The sequence below is a fragment of the Diceros bicornis genome, chromosome 8, assembly GCF_020826845.1.
Source record: "Diceros bicornis minor isolate mBicDic1 chromosome 8, mDicBic1.mat.cur, whole genome shotgun sequence".
NCBI lineage: Eukaryota > Metazoa > Chordata > Mammalia > Perissodactyla > Rhinocerotidae > Diceros > Diceros bicornis.
The window spans coordinates 77,599,340-77,616,368 of NC_080747.1; the positions used below are offsets into that span (position 1 = coordinate 77,599,340).

General features: G+C 33.9%; 1 protein-coding gene across 4 annotated transcripts in view; it reads left to right on the forward strand.

The window, feature by feature from the left end:
• The window catches only part of SMARCAD1 (SWI/SNF-related, matrix-associated actin-dependent regulator of chromatin, subfamily a, containing DEAD/H box 1), a 77,426-nt gene extending 60,904 nt beyond the window's left edge, over window positions 1–16,522 (forward strand). For all 4 annotated transcript variants that reach the window (XM_058547514.1, XM_058547516.1, XM_058547518.1 and 1 more), the window contains exons 12-24: window positions 1,487–1,586; window positions 2,274–2,333; window positions 2,431–2,506; window positions 3,581–3,716; window positions 4,237–4,374; window positions 5,638–5,733; window positions 5,831–5,948; window positions 6,167–6,288; window positions 7,347–7,535; window positions 8,135–8,253; window positions 9,123–9,305; window positions 10,258–10,367; window positions 15,165–16,522. In XM_058547514.1, the coding sequence (XP_058403497.1) occupies window positions 1,487–1,586; window positions 2,274–2,333; window positions 2,431–2,506; window positions 3,581–3,716; window positions 4,237–4,374; window positions 5,638–5,733; window positions 5,831–5,948; window positions 6,167–6,288; window positions 7,347–7,535; window positions 8,135–8,253; window positions 9,123–9,305; window positions 10,258–10,367; window positions 15,165–15,226 (1,509 nt within the window). In that variant the 3' untranslated portion in view covers window positions 15,227–16,522. The remainder of the gene's footprint in view (window positions 1–1,486; window positions 1,587–2,273; window positions 2,334–2,430; window positions 2,507–3,580; window positions 3,717–4,236; window positions 4,375–5,637; window positions 5,734–5,830; window positions 5,949–6,166; window positions 6,289–7,346; window positions 7,536–8,134; window positions 8,254–9,122; window positions 9,306–10,257; window positions 10,368–15,164) is intronic.
• Window positions 16,523–17,029: the final 507 nt, after the last annotated feature.

Sequence of the window (17,029 nt, forward strand, 5' to 3'; positions counted from 1 at the left end):
ACAGAAATTTCTTTCTCACAGTTCTAGAGTCTGGAAGTCTGAAATCCAGGTGTTGGCAGGTTTTGTTTCTCCTGAGGCTGAGAGAGCTCCTTGGTTTGCAGATGGCTGCCTTCTTGCTGTGTCCTCACATGGCTTTTTCTCTGTGCATACACATCCCTGGTGTCTCTTTCTCTTCTTTTAAGATGGAGAATTGGGTCCCCATGCTTGTGACCTCATTTAACCTTAATTACCTTCTTAAAGGCCCTGTCTCCAAATATAGTCACTTTGTGGGTTAGGGCTTCAACTCATGAATTTAGGGGTGGTGGGGGCAATTTAGTTCATAACAGTTGGTAATACATAGCTCCCCTGAGGAGTTAACCCCAATAGCCTTTTTTTAAATAAAAAAAAAAAGCAATACTTATAATATATAATTTACTTGCAGTAAAATGCACAGATGTTCAGCTTAGTGACTTTTTCCATATATGTACACCCATGTGACTGACTACCTGCCAGATCAACATTTCCATCATCCCAAAAAGTTCCCACAACCTCCTGTTCAGTAGTTATACCGCCACTAATGCCTGTCACCACAGATTAATGTTTTCTGATTTTGAACTTTATATAAGTAGAACCATACCATATATACTCTGTTTCTAGTTCATTTGGTGCATCATAAAGTTACTGAGATTCATCTGTGTTCTTACATGTGTCAGTAGTTGGTGTTTTTCATTCGCGTGTGGTAGTCTATAGTATAAATCTGCTACAACTTATTTATTCATTCTCCTGTTGATGAAAATATAGGTTATTTCCAGTGTTTAGCTATTATAATAAAACTATTATGAACATTCTTACCCACCTCTTTTTGTGGACATATGATCTCATATCTCTTGAAATATATTAGGAGTGGAGTTGCTGGGTAATAGGATAGGCATATATTCAATTCTAGTTAGTCATTGGAACATTGTGCTCAGTCTGTCCAGTGTTTATTAAACGTTTGCTTTATATAAACAGTTACCAAGATCATATCCTTTATATACAATGCAAAGGTCTTCCATAGTAATGTGTCACTTTTTTTTTTTGGCTGAGGAAGATTGTCCCTGAGCTAACATCTGTGCCACTCTTCCTCTATTTTGTATGTGAGTTGCCGCCACAGCATGGCTGCTGACAAGTGGTGTAGGTCCACACCTGGGAACCAAACCCGGGCCACCAAAGCGGAGCGTGCTGAACTTAACCACTAGGCCGTGGGGCCAGCCCCAGTGTATGTCATGTATTAACTAGCAGTTAAGATACATCGTGCTTATTAACTAAGTTGTGATGTCACTTGGAGATTACAATCTGTTTTATCTGTCATTGAGAACTAAGAACAGTAGAAATTCTCATAGAGTTGCATTATGGGGAATCAAATAAAACCAGAAATTCTGTCTTTTCTTTTGTATTTTCCAGTATTTATTTGGTTTTTTGTTTATGTTTAAATTTCATATATTGTCTTTTAAACTTTTAATTTTAGGGCCTAGGAAAAACTATTCAAGCCATTGCATTCCTGGCATACCTCTATCAGGAGGGTAACAAAGGTCCTCATTTGATTGTTGTTCCAGCATCAACCATAGGTTTGTAATACTGTAGACAACCATATTTGACTGTACAGTGTTTTATATAGGGAGAAGAAAAACCATGCATGTATGTGTGATTTCTTAGTTTGTGGAGGTGAATATTAACTTCTATGGTCTCCATACACTTTCCCCTTCATGTATGTATGTGTGTTTGATTGTATTGTACTGAAAGTCTTTTAAAAGAAAATAAATCAAATGTAGATCAAGGACCATTTGATAAGATCTTTATTTTGTTTTCGTAATACTTTTAAATTGCTTTAATGAGTAACTAAGAGAGTTTTTCTAAGTGCTTTTAAATATGTAATTAAACATTTATTGAGTCAGAAAGTATGCAGTTCATTGTCACTCAAATTACTGTTCTATTCTTTCTCAATTGATTGGATGTAGACTAGAATAAGAGAATGTTTATATGCATGACGTAACAAAAAAACTCTTTAAATTGGAAATTAATAATCATCTGTAAATATAATGGTTGGTCCTCTCCCATTCATTTTGATGCCACCTCATAATCATTTTAATCATCAGGAGTAAAATTGTGAAGGGTCTGTGATTTTAAAAAGTCATCTTGTATTATTTTATAAAAGAATAATTTCTGGGTATAACTTGTCAAACTTCAGTGTTCATTTCACTACACACACATACCCTATTGTGGCAGATGCAAGTAATATCTCTTTTGTTTCACAGATAACTGGTTAAGGGAAGTTAATTTATGGTGCCCCACTTTAAAGGTGCTCTGTTACTATGGTAAGAATATGTCATTTTGCTTTTAACTTTGGAAATTTCTTTAAATCCATATACAGTAAAATACAATCAGTATGTGTCTATTGTTTTTAAATTCTAGGTTCTCAAGAAGAGCGTAAACAGATTAGGTATAACATTCATAGTAAATATGAAGAATACAATGTAATTGTGACCACGTAAGTATTGAGAAAAAAAATTTTGTGCAGCCCTCCCCAATTTTAAAAAAAATCTTTTAAAACCATTAGTAGCAATACGAAAGAAAATTTATGCTAAGAACAATGCAAGAAATGTAATGGAATGACTTATGTTGAGGATTCAGGCATTTTTCAGTGTGGTGTGTAACACCGAGATAGCAGATTTTGCTAATACATTAGATGACTGACAGTGGTTATAAAAGGGTTCTTGTAGCTTGGTTGAAAAGCCTAGTCTTATAATAAGACTCTCAGTTAAACTTGAAGTAAAATTTAAGATATCCTACCAAAATGATTGATAATATTACTAACTTGTAAACAAATGTTACTACTAAATAATTTACAATGAAATCTCTCTGAATGAAAAATTTGAGTTAGAATAGAAGTAAGGATGGAAAATATAACTTTGAATAAGTTAATCATTACTTGGTAGTAACTATTGGTCATAAATATCTAGCAGAAAACTTAATGCTTTCATGTTACACCTATTATATAAGTTATTTCAGGCTTCATATTAACTGTCAGTATTTGGTTATTATTTCTCTCTACTGACTTCTTTACGAGGCCATGATTAAAAGAATTTGTCCCAAATTTGTCTTAATAAAATGGACTCTATGTTCAAATATAGTCTTGTACTGCTAGCTGCTATTAACTGTTACTTCTTGGATGTACTCTACTACTTTAACACAATAGTGTTATGTTCTTAACAGAAATGTTTAGGCTTTGTGTAAAATAAAACAGTTCACGAGCAAAGTGTATAACAATGGCAGATTACATATAAATTGTCCCCAAATTGACCTCCTCTTAGGTGTGTATAACATTTACATTTTCTTTCAACTACATATTGCAACTTGTATACCTTGGTTACAGTGTACAGCAATGATAATTGGATACAAGTACATCAGTATTTATTTGAGCAACAACTGTGTCTGGTGGTATCTTTTAGATACTAGCTATTAGAAATGTATAAATAAAAATAATTTTACAAAACATTAAATCTCACTGGAGTCCAGGCTCTTAGCAGTATAACTTGAGAGATTTCTTTTTCTTTGGTGACAGGTATAATTGTGCAATCAGCAGTTCTGATGACCGTAGTCTGTTTCGACGGCTGAAACTTAATTATGCAATTTTTGATGAGGGCCATATGCTGAAGAATATGGGCTCCATCCGCTACCAGCACCTTATGACAATTAATGTAAGAGAGTGTTCTGTGAATTTTTCCAATTATGATAAAATTTTAGATTATGTATTTTAATGTATATTGTATTTTATATCAGGGGTCAGCAAAGTTTTTTTGCAAAGGACCAGATAGTAAATATTTCATGCTTTGTGGGCCATTCAACCTCTGTTACTTGTTCTTTGCTTTTTTCTTTAAACACTTTAAAAATGTAAAAACCATTCTTGGCTCATGAGCCTCAATTTACCAACCCCTGTTCTATATGATAAACTTTATGAATATCAACTGTAATCTCTCTTCTTTCATTAACTCATAAAAGAGATATGAGGACACAAGTTACCTCCTTATAAAATGAAACCATTAGTTTTACATTCTACCTTAAACTACAATAGATAATTTTTCTAAATTACTAATCTTTCATCACAGAATGTTACATTGTTAATAATGGTTTTAATTTTTTCTTCCCCACTGAAGAGGGTAGACAAAAGAATGTGGCTATTAAAAAAAAAACTAATCTAAATTTTACCTTCATTCACAGGCAAATAATCGTTTGCTGCTCACAGGCACACCTGTACAGAATAATCTCTTAGAACTTATGTCACTGTTGAATTTTGTTATGCCACACATGTTTAGTAGCAGCACCAGTGAAATACGAAGAATGTTTTCTTCTAAGACAGTAAGCATAAATTCATGTTTTCTCCAAAATAGGACATTTTGTGTTTCACCTGGGCCATTTTTCTATTTTGTCTCTGTTTTCTTGTTTTCATAATGCATGTGCACTGTGAAATAAGTTTAAGTAGTTGATATCCCTTTATTTGGGTGAGTTGGAAAGTCAGCCAAAATAAAATGGAAAATAAATTGGTGACTTCAATAATTAACGTCTAAAAGCTTGGGTTTTTAATATCCTAATTTTCTAAAGAGTGACAATTTTAAATTAGTAGAGAGCTCAGATATATAATATGTGGGGAAGGTTTGAGCATTGTGTCTTCTTTTTTATTAAAATTAGTCGAGTAAATTAGTAGCGTTTTTTTAATAGGTAAACTGTAGAACTGAGCAAAGGTAGAATATCCAGAAAATTTCTATAATGGGAAATATGTTTTGAAATAGAAGTCCATAAATAGGAAAGTAACAATTTTTAAAAGTTCTAGTAAAGAAATCCTATTTAGAATAAAAATCTGGTTAATTTTCTCCCTATTGATTAAAAAAGTATAGTATAGTCTTCAAGAACTCCCAAATTTTCCAATACAGCAATGTTTATGTAGATTCTAGACTCTCTCCCAAGGCACATATATTGTGCAAGAATTTTCTGTGATACTCTTTCACTGCAAATTAACTGCCTTTTTAGCTTTCACTAACATATTTCCTCCCACTGGATGGCCTAGCAGATCATAGGATATTGAAGAACTCCTTCACGTCTTAGAAGTCCATTTCTTTAATTCTCCAAAATTAACAGGTTTTGACTAGGAAATTATCCTCATTTTTGAGACCACATGATTTGCATCACCTGCTCTAGCTTTCTTTTGGGGCCATTTTCCACAAATAAATACAAGTTTTCTACCTCTCTCTCTCCCCACCCCCACTTTTTCCCCCCACCTCCTTCCACCTTCCACACACACACACGCTTGTTTTCATGCAAGTTATCTAGGTAATCAGTAATGACACCTCAGTTAATGATTTCTGAACACCAGCCTAGTACAGTTCAATTGCATTACCTCAGCAGGGTTCACGATTACATACCACAAAACCTCACAATATGCATGGAGCTTTAAGAAGTAGATTATAGTCCAGAATTCAAATAGGAAGTTCCATCTAGGATGAATTGAGTTTCTGGGGAAAATAACTCAGATTGTAGTGAGGGAGATTTTCGTGTTGTGTAACTTTGTTCTTGTGATCATTGAAATGAATAATTTTTAAAAGGATATGTTCTTATTTTACTTAGAAATCAGCAGATGAGCAAAGTATATATGAAAAGGAGAGAATAGCACATGCAAAACAAATTATAAAACCATTTATTCTCAGAAGAGTAAAAGAAGAGGTAACTCTTATCTACATATATTTTATTATGATTGTTTTTTAAAAATCTGTTGTCCTCTTTATTTGCGTGATCTGCTTAAACTGTTTTTCTTTCTCAGGTTCTCAAGCAGCTACCTCCCAAGAAAGATCAAATTGAGTTGTGTGCAATGTCAGAGAAGCAGGAGCAACTCTATTTGGGTCTCTTCAACAGATTGAAAAAATCTATCAATAACATGGGTATAATCTGATTTTCACAATTTTATGTGAAAAATAGTCCTGTACTGGGGCTGCATTTTGTTTAGTCATGTGATAGTAGGATTTGCTCATGTTTTTAAATTAGTTGGAATTTGAAGAAATGATTTTAAAACTTTTGTTTGCATTGAGATATATTTCAACAAACAGCTATCAGCTTGGTTTTTGTTTTATTTTTTTAATGTGTACTCTTTGGATCACAGAAAAAAACACAGAAATGTGCAATGTCATGATGCAATTGAGAAAAATGGCCAATCATCCTTTATTACATCGCCAATATTACACAGCTGAAAAACTCAAGGAAATGTCTCAGCTTATGCTAAAGGTAAGGATTTCATATTATGCTAACGTTGAGCTTTATTAACACTATTATACATGAGGTTAAATGGTTGAACTAAAAATCAGATCGTCAAACCTAGTGAGCATATTAACCCTTGAACCAGATATTTAAGGAAAATAATTTAACACAAAGTTCAAGATACTTTGGGGGACGTAAGAGCCAAGACAGCCTAACAGTCTACATCAAGAGTCAGCAGACTGCCCTTAGAGCCAAATACAGCACTGGCCGTTTTTATAAAGTTTTATTCTAACCCAGCCACACCCTTTTGTTTCTGTGTTGTCTGACTGCTTTCTCAATACAAGGACACAGTTGAATAGTTTTGAAACAGATCGTTTTGCCTACAGAGCCTAAAATATTTACTGTCTGGCCCTTTTCAGGATAAGTTTGCCAGCTCTTCATCTAGACTTCTATAACATACTTCTTTATTTTATTTATTTTTTACCAGAAAGATCTCTCAGATTTTATGTCCTGGGTAGTGAGTCATTTTTCTCTACTTATTTTCTTCATTTGGTTTCTTCTCTATTGTATTTTGTCTACAGTTTTAGCCATTACTCTTTATTTTTGCCTCATTCTCCTGTGGCACCTACCCTCATTTCTTCTTATAGATACATTGTGTTGAAAGCAACCATTTGCTTTTTAAATTTTTTTTATATTATTTTAAATTTATGGAAAATTTCAAACATGTAAAAGTGGAGAGAGTTGTATAATGAAATCATCTGCCATATAACCTTCACTCATTTTCTACGGTTCTCATCTGCAGTGACACTGCTCTTGATTCATCTACAACCCTCCCGGGGATGATTTTGAACCAAATTCTAGTCATTATTTCATCTGTAAATATTTCAGTATGTTATCTCTAAAACAATAAGAACTTTCCCCCCTTTATTATACCTAAAAAATGAATGTTAATTTTCTTTGCTAAATCTGTTGCTCTGAAATGTTCTAGGATTATGTATTTTATCAAATGTGAACAATTTTATTAGATTGTTCTGATCATATTATAAATTATCTTTATTTTGAAATGTATATTGTTTTGTTTTGAGGAACCTACACATTGTGAGGCTAACCCTGACCTGATCTTTGAAGATATGGAAGTTATGACAGACTTTGAATTACATGTACTTTGTAAACAGTATCGACACATTAATAACTTCCAGTTAGACATGGACTTGATTTTAGATTCTGGAAAATTCCGAGTTTTAGGACGCATCTTGTCTGAGTTGAAGCAGAAGGTATTAAAGAAGAATGCTACTCCTTTTGTATTTTCCCACCTAGTTAAACTGCTTTAAAACAATTCTGGCATGATTTGACTTTCCTGAAGCTTTAGCCTGTGTCTTTTCTACATTCTTCTAGAAACTAGTGTTTTGAGCATTTTTTGGATGTATTTGGGCATATGTTTTCCTAATTACTTTTTTGTCCATTGAACCTCAGAAAGAAAAATTTAGTAGAATACATCTTTTTAAAAGAAATCTTGTCATTATTTCATAGGTGATAATCCCTATGATTGCTTCAAAATTAGTATTTTGAAGATACTATGTTAAATAGTTATTTAAGTAGTCCTACAGTTTATATATGAAATAGCTTAAATCTGTAAGATCACAATCCAAATAGTACTTTTGTAGCTATTCTCTTTACTATCCTTAAAAGTCAAAACTGAGAGTTACACTTTAGGTCTGAAGTTTAGAAGTTAAGGTAATTTATTTATACATAATCTAAAACAAGAAATTTACCATAGCTATGATTACTTGATTTTTATTAAAGAATTAGTCATTAGATATTTATATCTAATTTTATTTTTACATGTGTCTAATCCATGTGTGTATTTTCACAGGGTGATAGAGTTGTATTATTTAGCCAATTTACCATGATGCTGGATATTTTAGAGGTCCTCTTAAAACATCATCAGCATAGGTACCTCAGATTAGATGGAAAGACTCAGATTTCTGAAAGGTTGGTATACTTCACTTAAATCTGTCTACCTTACCCTCAAATAAGAATAAATGTTAGAATTTTAAATGTCTAGAGCGTTTGATAGAATTCTATTGCTTTGAGTCTTATGCTGGATTACTTCAAATCATTACCTTAAGATGAGGAAAATTTTCTTTTAATTTTGTTGGTCTGAGTTGCATACAAATATATTTTGAAACAGCTATTAGAATTGTGTACTTATTAGTGTTTTCCAATTTAAAAATCATTCAAAGTCTAAAGCACCTTATCTTTAAACCAACATTGTTTTAAAATCTTGGGCTTTTCATGTTTTAAGGATAATTGACTAAGTTTGGTTATTTGTTTTTTTAATTCCCAAAGGTTTAAGAAGGTTATCTTAAAAAAAGAAAAAGGAATGCTTTTTCTAATGTGTTTAAACTGCATTATATCTTTTGGGTTATTATCTTTTTTCCTGCATTAGAGTAAGGATAAAAGTCATGCTAACTGATGTGGTTTGATCTCGAGATCCGTAGCTCATCAGTATAATGTCTACGAGTAGCAGCTGACAGACCTCTGAGAAAGTTAAAGATTGAAAAGCCATATGAAGAATTTAGATAAGCCAGAAGTCATTAAACAAAGCTCAAAATAGTCCTTTAGGAATTAATCAAATTTGAATAGTTGAATTAAAGTAAGAATTAGTAGGGAGATAAATGGTATAGAAAAGAAGTTAGTGAATTGGGAAAATCTTTCAATAAAATAGCCTCAGGAAAAGTCATTATAATGCCAAGAGCATGTATATATATCTTCAAGTTTGTTTTTTATGTGATGTCATTGTTTTCAGTTTTAATCATATACCTTTTAGTGAGATTTAACCTAATATATTTATTTTATAGGATCCATCTAATTGATGAGTTTAATACCGATATGGATATCTTTGTGTTTCTGCTGTCAACGAAAGCTGGTGGCCTAGGAATAAACTTGACTTCAGCAAATGTTGTTATACTTCACGATATTGACTGCAATCCTTACAATGACAAGCAAGCAGAAGATAGATGCCATAGAGTAGGCCAGACTAAGTAAGTGTTTTCACTTACTTTATTTTTAATTAAATGCCAGTTTAATTTGTATACAATATTAGAATATAGTCTGTTGGATGCCCTTTTATATTTTCAGCAAAACATAGCTGCTGATGTATTTTATACCAGCAGTGTTGAATGTGAGCTCCACCATGAACCTATTCATTTTCTAGGAATTAAAACAAAATAACCTCCTACCCCCACCTGAAATAGTTCTGCAGCTAATGAAAATGAAGTATTATCAATGGTCCACCCCTTTCAAAAAGATTAGTAATTGAAAAGACTTGCTTATTAGACCATTTAAGAGCCAGATAGACTTGGTAATATACACGCTGTTGCTACCCTGTTACCCTTTAGAAAACAGATTATTTGAACTGTAGATATTTTAGGTAAAGGTTAATTTTGACATTGGTAACAGGACCATAAAGAGGTAAAAATTATTATAATTCAACTCTACTTTCACATGTAAACTGCAGACAATCATTGTTTTCTTTGTGGAGTGTTTTACTGTATTTCCAAAAGACATTGATTTATTCATTTATGAACCAAATATTTGTCAGCACCTATTGTGGGACTAAAACCTCCCATGTAATCTTTGTACTTTTCTGTACTTCCTTACTTTTTGTACTGATCATTTCTTGGAACCTGATAAGCAAAGCATGTTCCTTTCTAAAATGGGATACCTATCTGAACCCAGAATTGTTTGTTGTAATATAGTTTTACCAGTAATTTTTAAAGTACAGATATCTCTCTTCTCTTAGATCAGTAGGAAAGGATGTTTAAAAGTGGGGTGCTCAGAAAATGTCCATCCCAAGTAGTTTGAGTAAAAGGAGAATTTATGGATGTATTTGTTAACAATTTTCAAATTATTCTTATTAAATTTATATAGTTTATATGTATCCAAATAATTTTATATTAAGTAACCAATGGACATATCTTGTATTTTCTTTAGAGAGGTACTAGTTATAAAATTAATAAGCCAAGGGACGATCGAAGAATCCATGCTAAAAATTAACCAGCAGAAATTGAAACTAGAACAAGATATGACCACAGTAGATGAAGGTAAGTTGTAAGCAGAAACGTCAGTATTTATTTATATGAAAAGCTGTCGGGCTGGTGGCTTAGTGGTTAAGTGCGCGCGCACCGCTACTGGCGGCCCGGGTTCGGATCCAGGGCGCGCACCGAGGCATCGCTTCTCTGGCCATGCTGAGGCCGCGACCCACATACAGCAACTAGAAGGATGTGCAACTATGACATAGAACTATCTACTGGAGCTTTGGGGAAGAAAAAAAAAAGGAGGAGGATTGGCAATAGAAGTTAGCTCAGAGCCGGCCTTCCTCAGCAAAAAGAGGAGGATTAGCACGGATGTTAGCTCAGGGCTGATCTCCCTCACAAAAAAATAAATAAATAAATAAACAAACAAACAAACAAATAAATAAATAAAATAAAATAAAATTTTAAAAAGCTGTCAAATGAGCAGTAGCAAGGGGATAACAAAGATGGTCTGCATCCTTAACTGGCGTACAGTTTAGGAATGGCATGGCAGAAGATAAGCTTGCTCATTTCAGAAGTCCTACAGTAACCAAGATCATTTTGCCAGAATTGATATAAGTGCATTGATTTTGGAAAATTCTCTCTCTTCCATTTCTTATCTCTGACACCAAAACATCCTAGAAATAAATTAAAATTGGATTTGTAATTTTATCCACAATTTTATGATTTACTTACTACATACGTAATATTTATGAATCCAAAGATTTAAAATACATGGCATAATATTAACTTATGTAATATTTATATTAATTTCATTTTGACTAGCAAATGTTTATTACAATAGAGTACAATAAAATGCATTTTTTCAAAAATTTAATAATCTCAGATTAAAGTGGTTGGGTACTAGAAAGAACCCTCAAATAAGAAAACTCTCCACTCCACCTTTTGAAAAGAATAATTTTTGAAGTTTAATATTTAAAATTTTTATTTATATATATATATTTGAAAAAGTAATTCATTTACATAGTTCAAAATTCAAATGATACGAAAGGGCAGACAAAAGCCTCCTTCCCATCCTGTCACCCAGCTTCCCCGTAAAGGTGATATATTAGGGTTTTTTTTAGTGCATGACCAGTTATTTTATGCAGATAGAAGTAAATAAGTATATATATTCCTTCTCCCTTTTATACAAGTCAGCATGCAATCTTCTGCATCTTGCTTTTCTTATTTAATGTTAAATTTAATTGGAAACAAGCAATTATATCATTATTCTGATAAATGAAGATATTCCTAATATTGTTAATGGTTCATTTCAATTCAGTAAACTTCCATTGAATATTTACTGTGTGCCAGTGTTAGGCACTCTGTACTATAAAGAGGTCAATACATTTTAATCTCTCTTCAGAGAGAGAGAGAGAGATGATAAAATTAGTACATGTCCTTCCGTATGGTGTTTATTTTGGGGTGCTGTCCCAGGTTGGGGAAGTGGGCATTACAGAAAATTTAACTAAGAAGCAACTGAGTTAGAGCTTTAAGGGTGAGGACGAGTAGGTTGATCATAACTTAAACAGCAGTAATTACTAGGCTTTGTGTGGAGATGGCAACTTGCTAATTTCAGGTTATTCTGCAAAAGCAATAGAGTGAACTCACAGGGCAGATTCCAATAGGCAACATTTTTTCCTGATTACTTTGTTTAGGGCACCTTTTCGAATTTAGTAAAGCAATTAAATACATAGGTTAAAATTCTCTTTTAGCAATGCTAGCAAATATCCAGATACATAGATTTTATCCTAACAGTGTCTTTAAATAGAACCATCATAGTTAGTTAATTTGGCAACTCAGCTGTTTGATCATCAGACTCCAAACTGTCTTTATCTTTAACTGTAGGTCGTTTCTCATGGGCTAGTTTTTCCCCAGAAAGATATTCTGCCATCTCTTGTGAAGTGAGTTTCGTGGGAGAGGTGGTATAAGCCTACTGGCGGCACCTTCAGAGCTGAGGGGAAGCGAGGGAGAGGAGGTAGTTGTCATATTCAAATAGGTGATTTTCCTGTTCCGTAACAGCTTCACTGTCCTCTGCTATCCCCATGTCCAGCATTCCTCTGATTCAGATTTTCCAAAAAGTAAAGCTTTGTACATCTGGGGTCAGTGGCTGGCTCTGTTGGGCAGGCTTCAGGAGTGCTACCTCTTTAATCTGTCTTTAGCTCCATGTGTCCCCCACCTTTCAGCAGCACCCATGACCTCCATGTCCTGAGCTTTAGTGGGCAGGGGATTCTGAGTGTAAAGTAGCCTTCTTGCATTTCTCAGCTGCAGGCACTTAAGTTTTTGCTTTGTCTATTCTATTAAAGTCAGTTTCCATTGTTCCATCTGCTTTTCATCTTCCAAAATTTCTTGACAACTCTCTCTCTCCACTGTTGTCTTTTTCTTCTATTCTTTCTCTTTTTTTAATGCCCCCCACTTTTTTTCCCATGGTATTTTATTATTTCAGAGGAGAGCAGAGGTGGTGTGTATGTTCAATCATTTCCGATCATAATTTATGTAAATTATTAGTATTTGTATAAATTTGTTTAGTCTCAAAAAGTTCACCTGTTATTTTCACATCAAGTATCTGTTAAAATAGCAACTTATTTCAGCTATTGCTTTAAAACGTGTAGTTATCAAGAGTTTTCCCTCAGTTACTACTCTTCCTTCTGCAGGAAGTTTTCCTCCTTTGTCTTGTTAAGGCTATTTATATATCAGTTTTTCCCAATAAGTGTTTTATTTGGTAGACTAAGGATACAATAATGTCTTTTATTTAATCTCTTAACTAGAGTGATTTTGTCTTCAACTTTGCCCCTGGTTTCATTCAGATAATTTGACACTGACCTGATGCGAGTCATGTATACCCTTCCTTTCATCTCTCACAGTGAGGTGCCTCTCCCCTGTAAACAAAAGATATATTTGCCCTTGAGCTTGTATACGCCTTATGTTAACAATCTGTATGACCCCCTTTCCATGGACCTATGAAAGATTAAAGACCACAGTTCCTCCCAGATATGCTTGTCAGATTTTTGTTTCTAGAACTTGCCTTAGTGGTTCTCAAAGTGCAGTCCCTGGACCAGCAGCAATAGCATCACCTGGGATGTTGCCAGTTTGGTATGCAAATTCCCAAGCCCAACTCCATCCCTACTCAGTCAGAAACTCAGTCATCTGGTCGGTGTTTCTGATACATGCTTAAGTCAGAAAACCACTGCTTTGGAATAAAGAGTGTGGGTTTGGGGGGGGGGGGCGTGTGTGTGTTTTTCTTTAATTTCCCTTAATGTGATTATATTAATAAATGTTCTACCTTTTAAAACTTTTTTATTGTGGAAATTTTTATGCAGAAATGTTGAAAGCATATTATGGATGAAAGTATAATGATTTAACAGTTGGAACATTTCACGGTTTGCTTCATCACCTTTTTTTCCCCAAGGAAACATTTCGAAGTCAGTTGTAGACATGACACTTCATTCTGAATATTTCAGCGTATTCCTCTCAGTTGCCACAATACCATTATTACATCCAAGAAAATTAACACTAATTTCCAAATATTATCATATATTGTCCATATTAGGATTTTTCCCAATTATCCCCTTAATATTTTTTATAGCTCTTTTTAAAAAAAAACAGGATGCAATCTAAGTTCACACATTGCATTTTACTGTATTTTATCTTTAGTATCTTTAAATTTAGAAGAGTCTTCTTACCCTTTCCCTTCTTTTCTCCTCTCCCTGCATTCCTAGTAATATTGGATTTTAGAGAGTCTTGTTGTCTTGTAGATGTGTATTCTTGTTGTCTTATTGTGTTCTGGATTTGTCTGATTATTTACTTGTGGTGTCAGTTAATTTAGGGCAAGTGTCACTTTAGATTTCATGGGCTATATTCAAGTCTGTGGACGAGCTTGGAGGCATGGGCGTCAGTGAGTACCCTGAGAGTTCATGCAGCAGTTTGTGTTCCTGTACACATATTTTCTTACTGATAGGAGAAGAGTAGATAAAAGTACTCTCATAATTTTAGATTATAACTGGGGGTGTGTGTGTGTGACAGAGAGAGAGAGAAAAGTAATTAGTTTTGCTGCTTTTTAGCCACATCTAATTTATAAAATTATTCATGGCTATGAATGTACAAATATTTATGAATTGCCAGCTATACCATTGTTACTATAAACTAATAAATCAGTTCATCTAAAAACAATCTGAGTGATTAACTGAATCAATCAAGGATGACTAGGTTCTATGCCACCTTGACACAGGGTGTTTTCACATCTTAGAAATTCCTGAACAATTTCTGGATAAATGTCTGGATACTGGGGCCCCTTTTAATTGAAATATGGAGCAGACATTAGGAACGGGTAATTTACAGTGGGCATTTAGTCCTCAACTGGTAGCCTGTACTCAGAATTTTGTTCAGATGTGTGGTTAAGTCTGAGTCAGTGAGTTTGTCTTTGGACTGGAGATAAGGGTGTAGATGAAATGGTTTCTGTTTGGTTGGGATTTGAGAGCTTTATTGTCCTTGTTTTCACTGTTCAGTTTGTTACGTAAATGTTTGTATTTAGCAAACCTGAGGAGTAAATACTATGTGCTGTATGAATAGGATATGATCCAAACTATCTGTATCAAATCAGAAACATAACCTGTCAATTGCGGTGCTGGTAATATGACCACGAACACAGAGGCAGTACCCCTGATGTATGGAGGGGTTTGGGAAGGATTTTAACAGGGAGTGGCACTGAAGAAAACTGAGCCTTGCAAGATAATTAGGAAGTCACCAAAGGTAGAGAAAATTGGACAGAAAGAATATATTTCATAAGATGATTTTATTAAACTTTTGACTCCACTTTCTGACCTGCAGGCGATGAAGGGAGTGTGCCGGCAGATATAGCCACGTTACTAAAGACGTCCATGGGCCTGTGAAGCAAGAATTGTGAATTCCTGATTGACAAAGTGTCAACTTGGTGCACTCAAGGACATTTACATTATGATGACCATGGGGTTTATGAACATTTATATCTTTTTATAATTTCCATATTACATTTCTCATAGTATGGACAACTTTTTTGCCACTAACTGAATTCTCCAGATGCTCACATGTAAAATTTCAAAAAAAGCCACAAATGTGTAGTCCTGAAGATGTTGAATAATCATTTTACAAAACAGTTTTCTGAATGGGAATTAGTTGGTGATTGTTTGTAACAAATATGCTAATGCTTTAGAAATGTCAGTATTTTTGTAATTATTTCTACCTCCAAATATATATATATATATTGTCTTTCACTGGATAATGTGTGTAGGTTTTTACATGTGCCTTATTTGACAATGCTTATGTCTTGTTTTTGCTGGTCTTATTTGAAGTTCTTTTTTATTATGTTAGTTTAAACAATGCAGCTGTATAGATGATATAGCGTTCATTTTATTGCTATTTGAAGCAGATGTTCACCACTGTCAACAAGAACTCAACCTGAATTTAAAGGTGGCATTCCATATACTAACACCCCCAGGTCCTCTGAAGTACTTCTGTTAAAACAAATTTGTTTGGCTACGCACTAAGTTGTTTTCCAGTGAATAGTAACTAAAGAAGCCCTTACCTTGCTCCATGGATTAATTCCTTCTGTTCATTTCCCAACTGCACTAATTGTGCTTATTATTACTCTGCCTATTCTTGTGCATGTTTTCATTGATTTCCCTCTCCTGGCTTTTGCTTCTCTTGAAACCGTTGCCCAGTCACTTCTGCTGCAGTTCTCTGAACTCTCTGAATAGTAGTTGATTCCTGCCACATCTCCACAGGTCAGCAAAATGTTGGTGACATTTTTCTAGCCTGGCAGAACATAGTAACAGGCTGTTTCACTTCAGAGCAGACTGAAAGTGACTTCATATTAAGGCAGCATTAGGTACTGCATGGAAATAGGTCATTAACTTTAACTCTTACCAAAATATAGTTTACCAGTTTCCAGAATTTCCAGTACAGGACCTCCTGAAGAGAGAGCCATTGTTCAACTCCAATTCAGTGTGGGTGACAAAGTGAAACTTAGAAGAAGTAACGTTGTCTACTTGATATTTAACTCTTTATTAAATCTTTCTTTAAATTTTTGCCTGTCAGTCTATATTGCTGTTTTTATTATACATCGGTTTCTTTGTATAACTTGTGAGTTTCATGTGTTTTGTTTTTTTATGTAAATATCATTATAAATAAACTTATTTATAAACCAAGGATTTGTTAATTATTGGAGATTATATTTTCAGGGCATCCTGACTCACTGAGATGCTGAAGTAATATAATCCTTTGGAGTTAGAAGGCTAATGAAGCTCTTAAAGTGATTCTTCAGATATTTTAGACTCTGAAAACTCATGACTCGGTGGATTTACCCAATCTTGAAGGTATACGGAACATATTCAGTATATTTTAGGATAATGAGGCTAAAAGGAATCTTCAAATATTATTACTGCCTCCTCCTGCTTCACAGTACCCAAATCAGTCAAATTGTTGGGAATATTACCTTTAAGATCTCATAATGGGTTTCTCGTAACTTTTCTGTATTAATGTATCTTCAGTGATAGGTTATTTCTTTTGTTGTTAAATCCATAGTTTTATCTTTAATGAACTGTAGTTGGGTTCTCCCTGTAATCCTCTGTTATGTCTTGGGCTTAATAAAAATATTCGTGATCTTTAAGTTGTATTTTCACACCCTTTTTAATAGTTTCTAATCCTCTCTCCCTTTA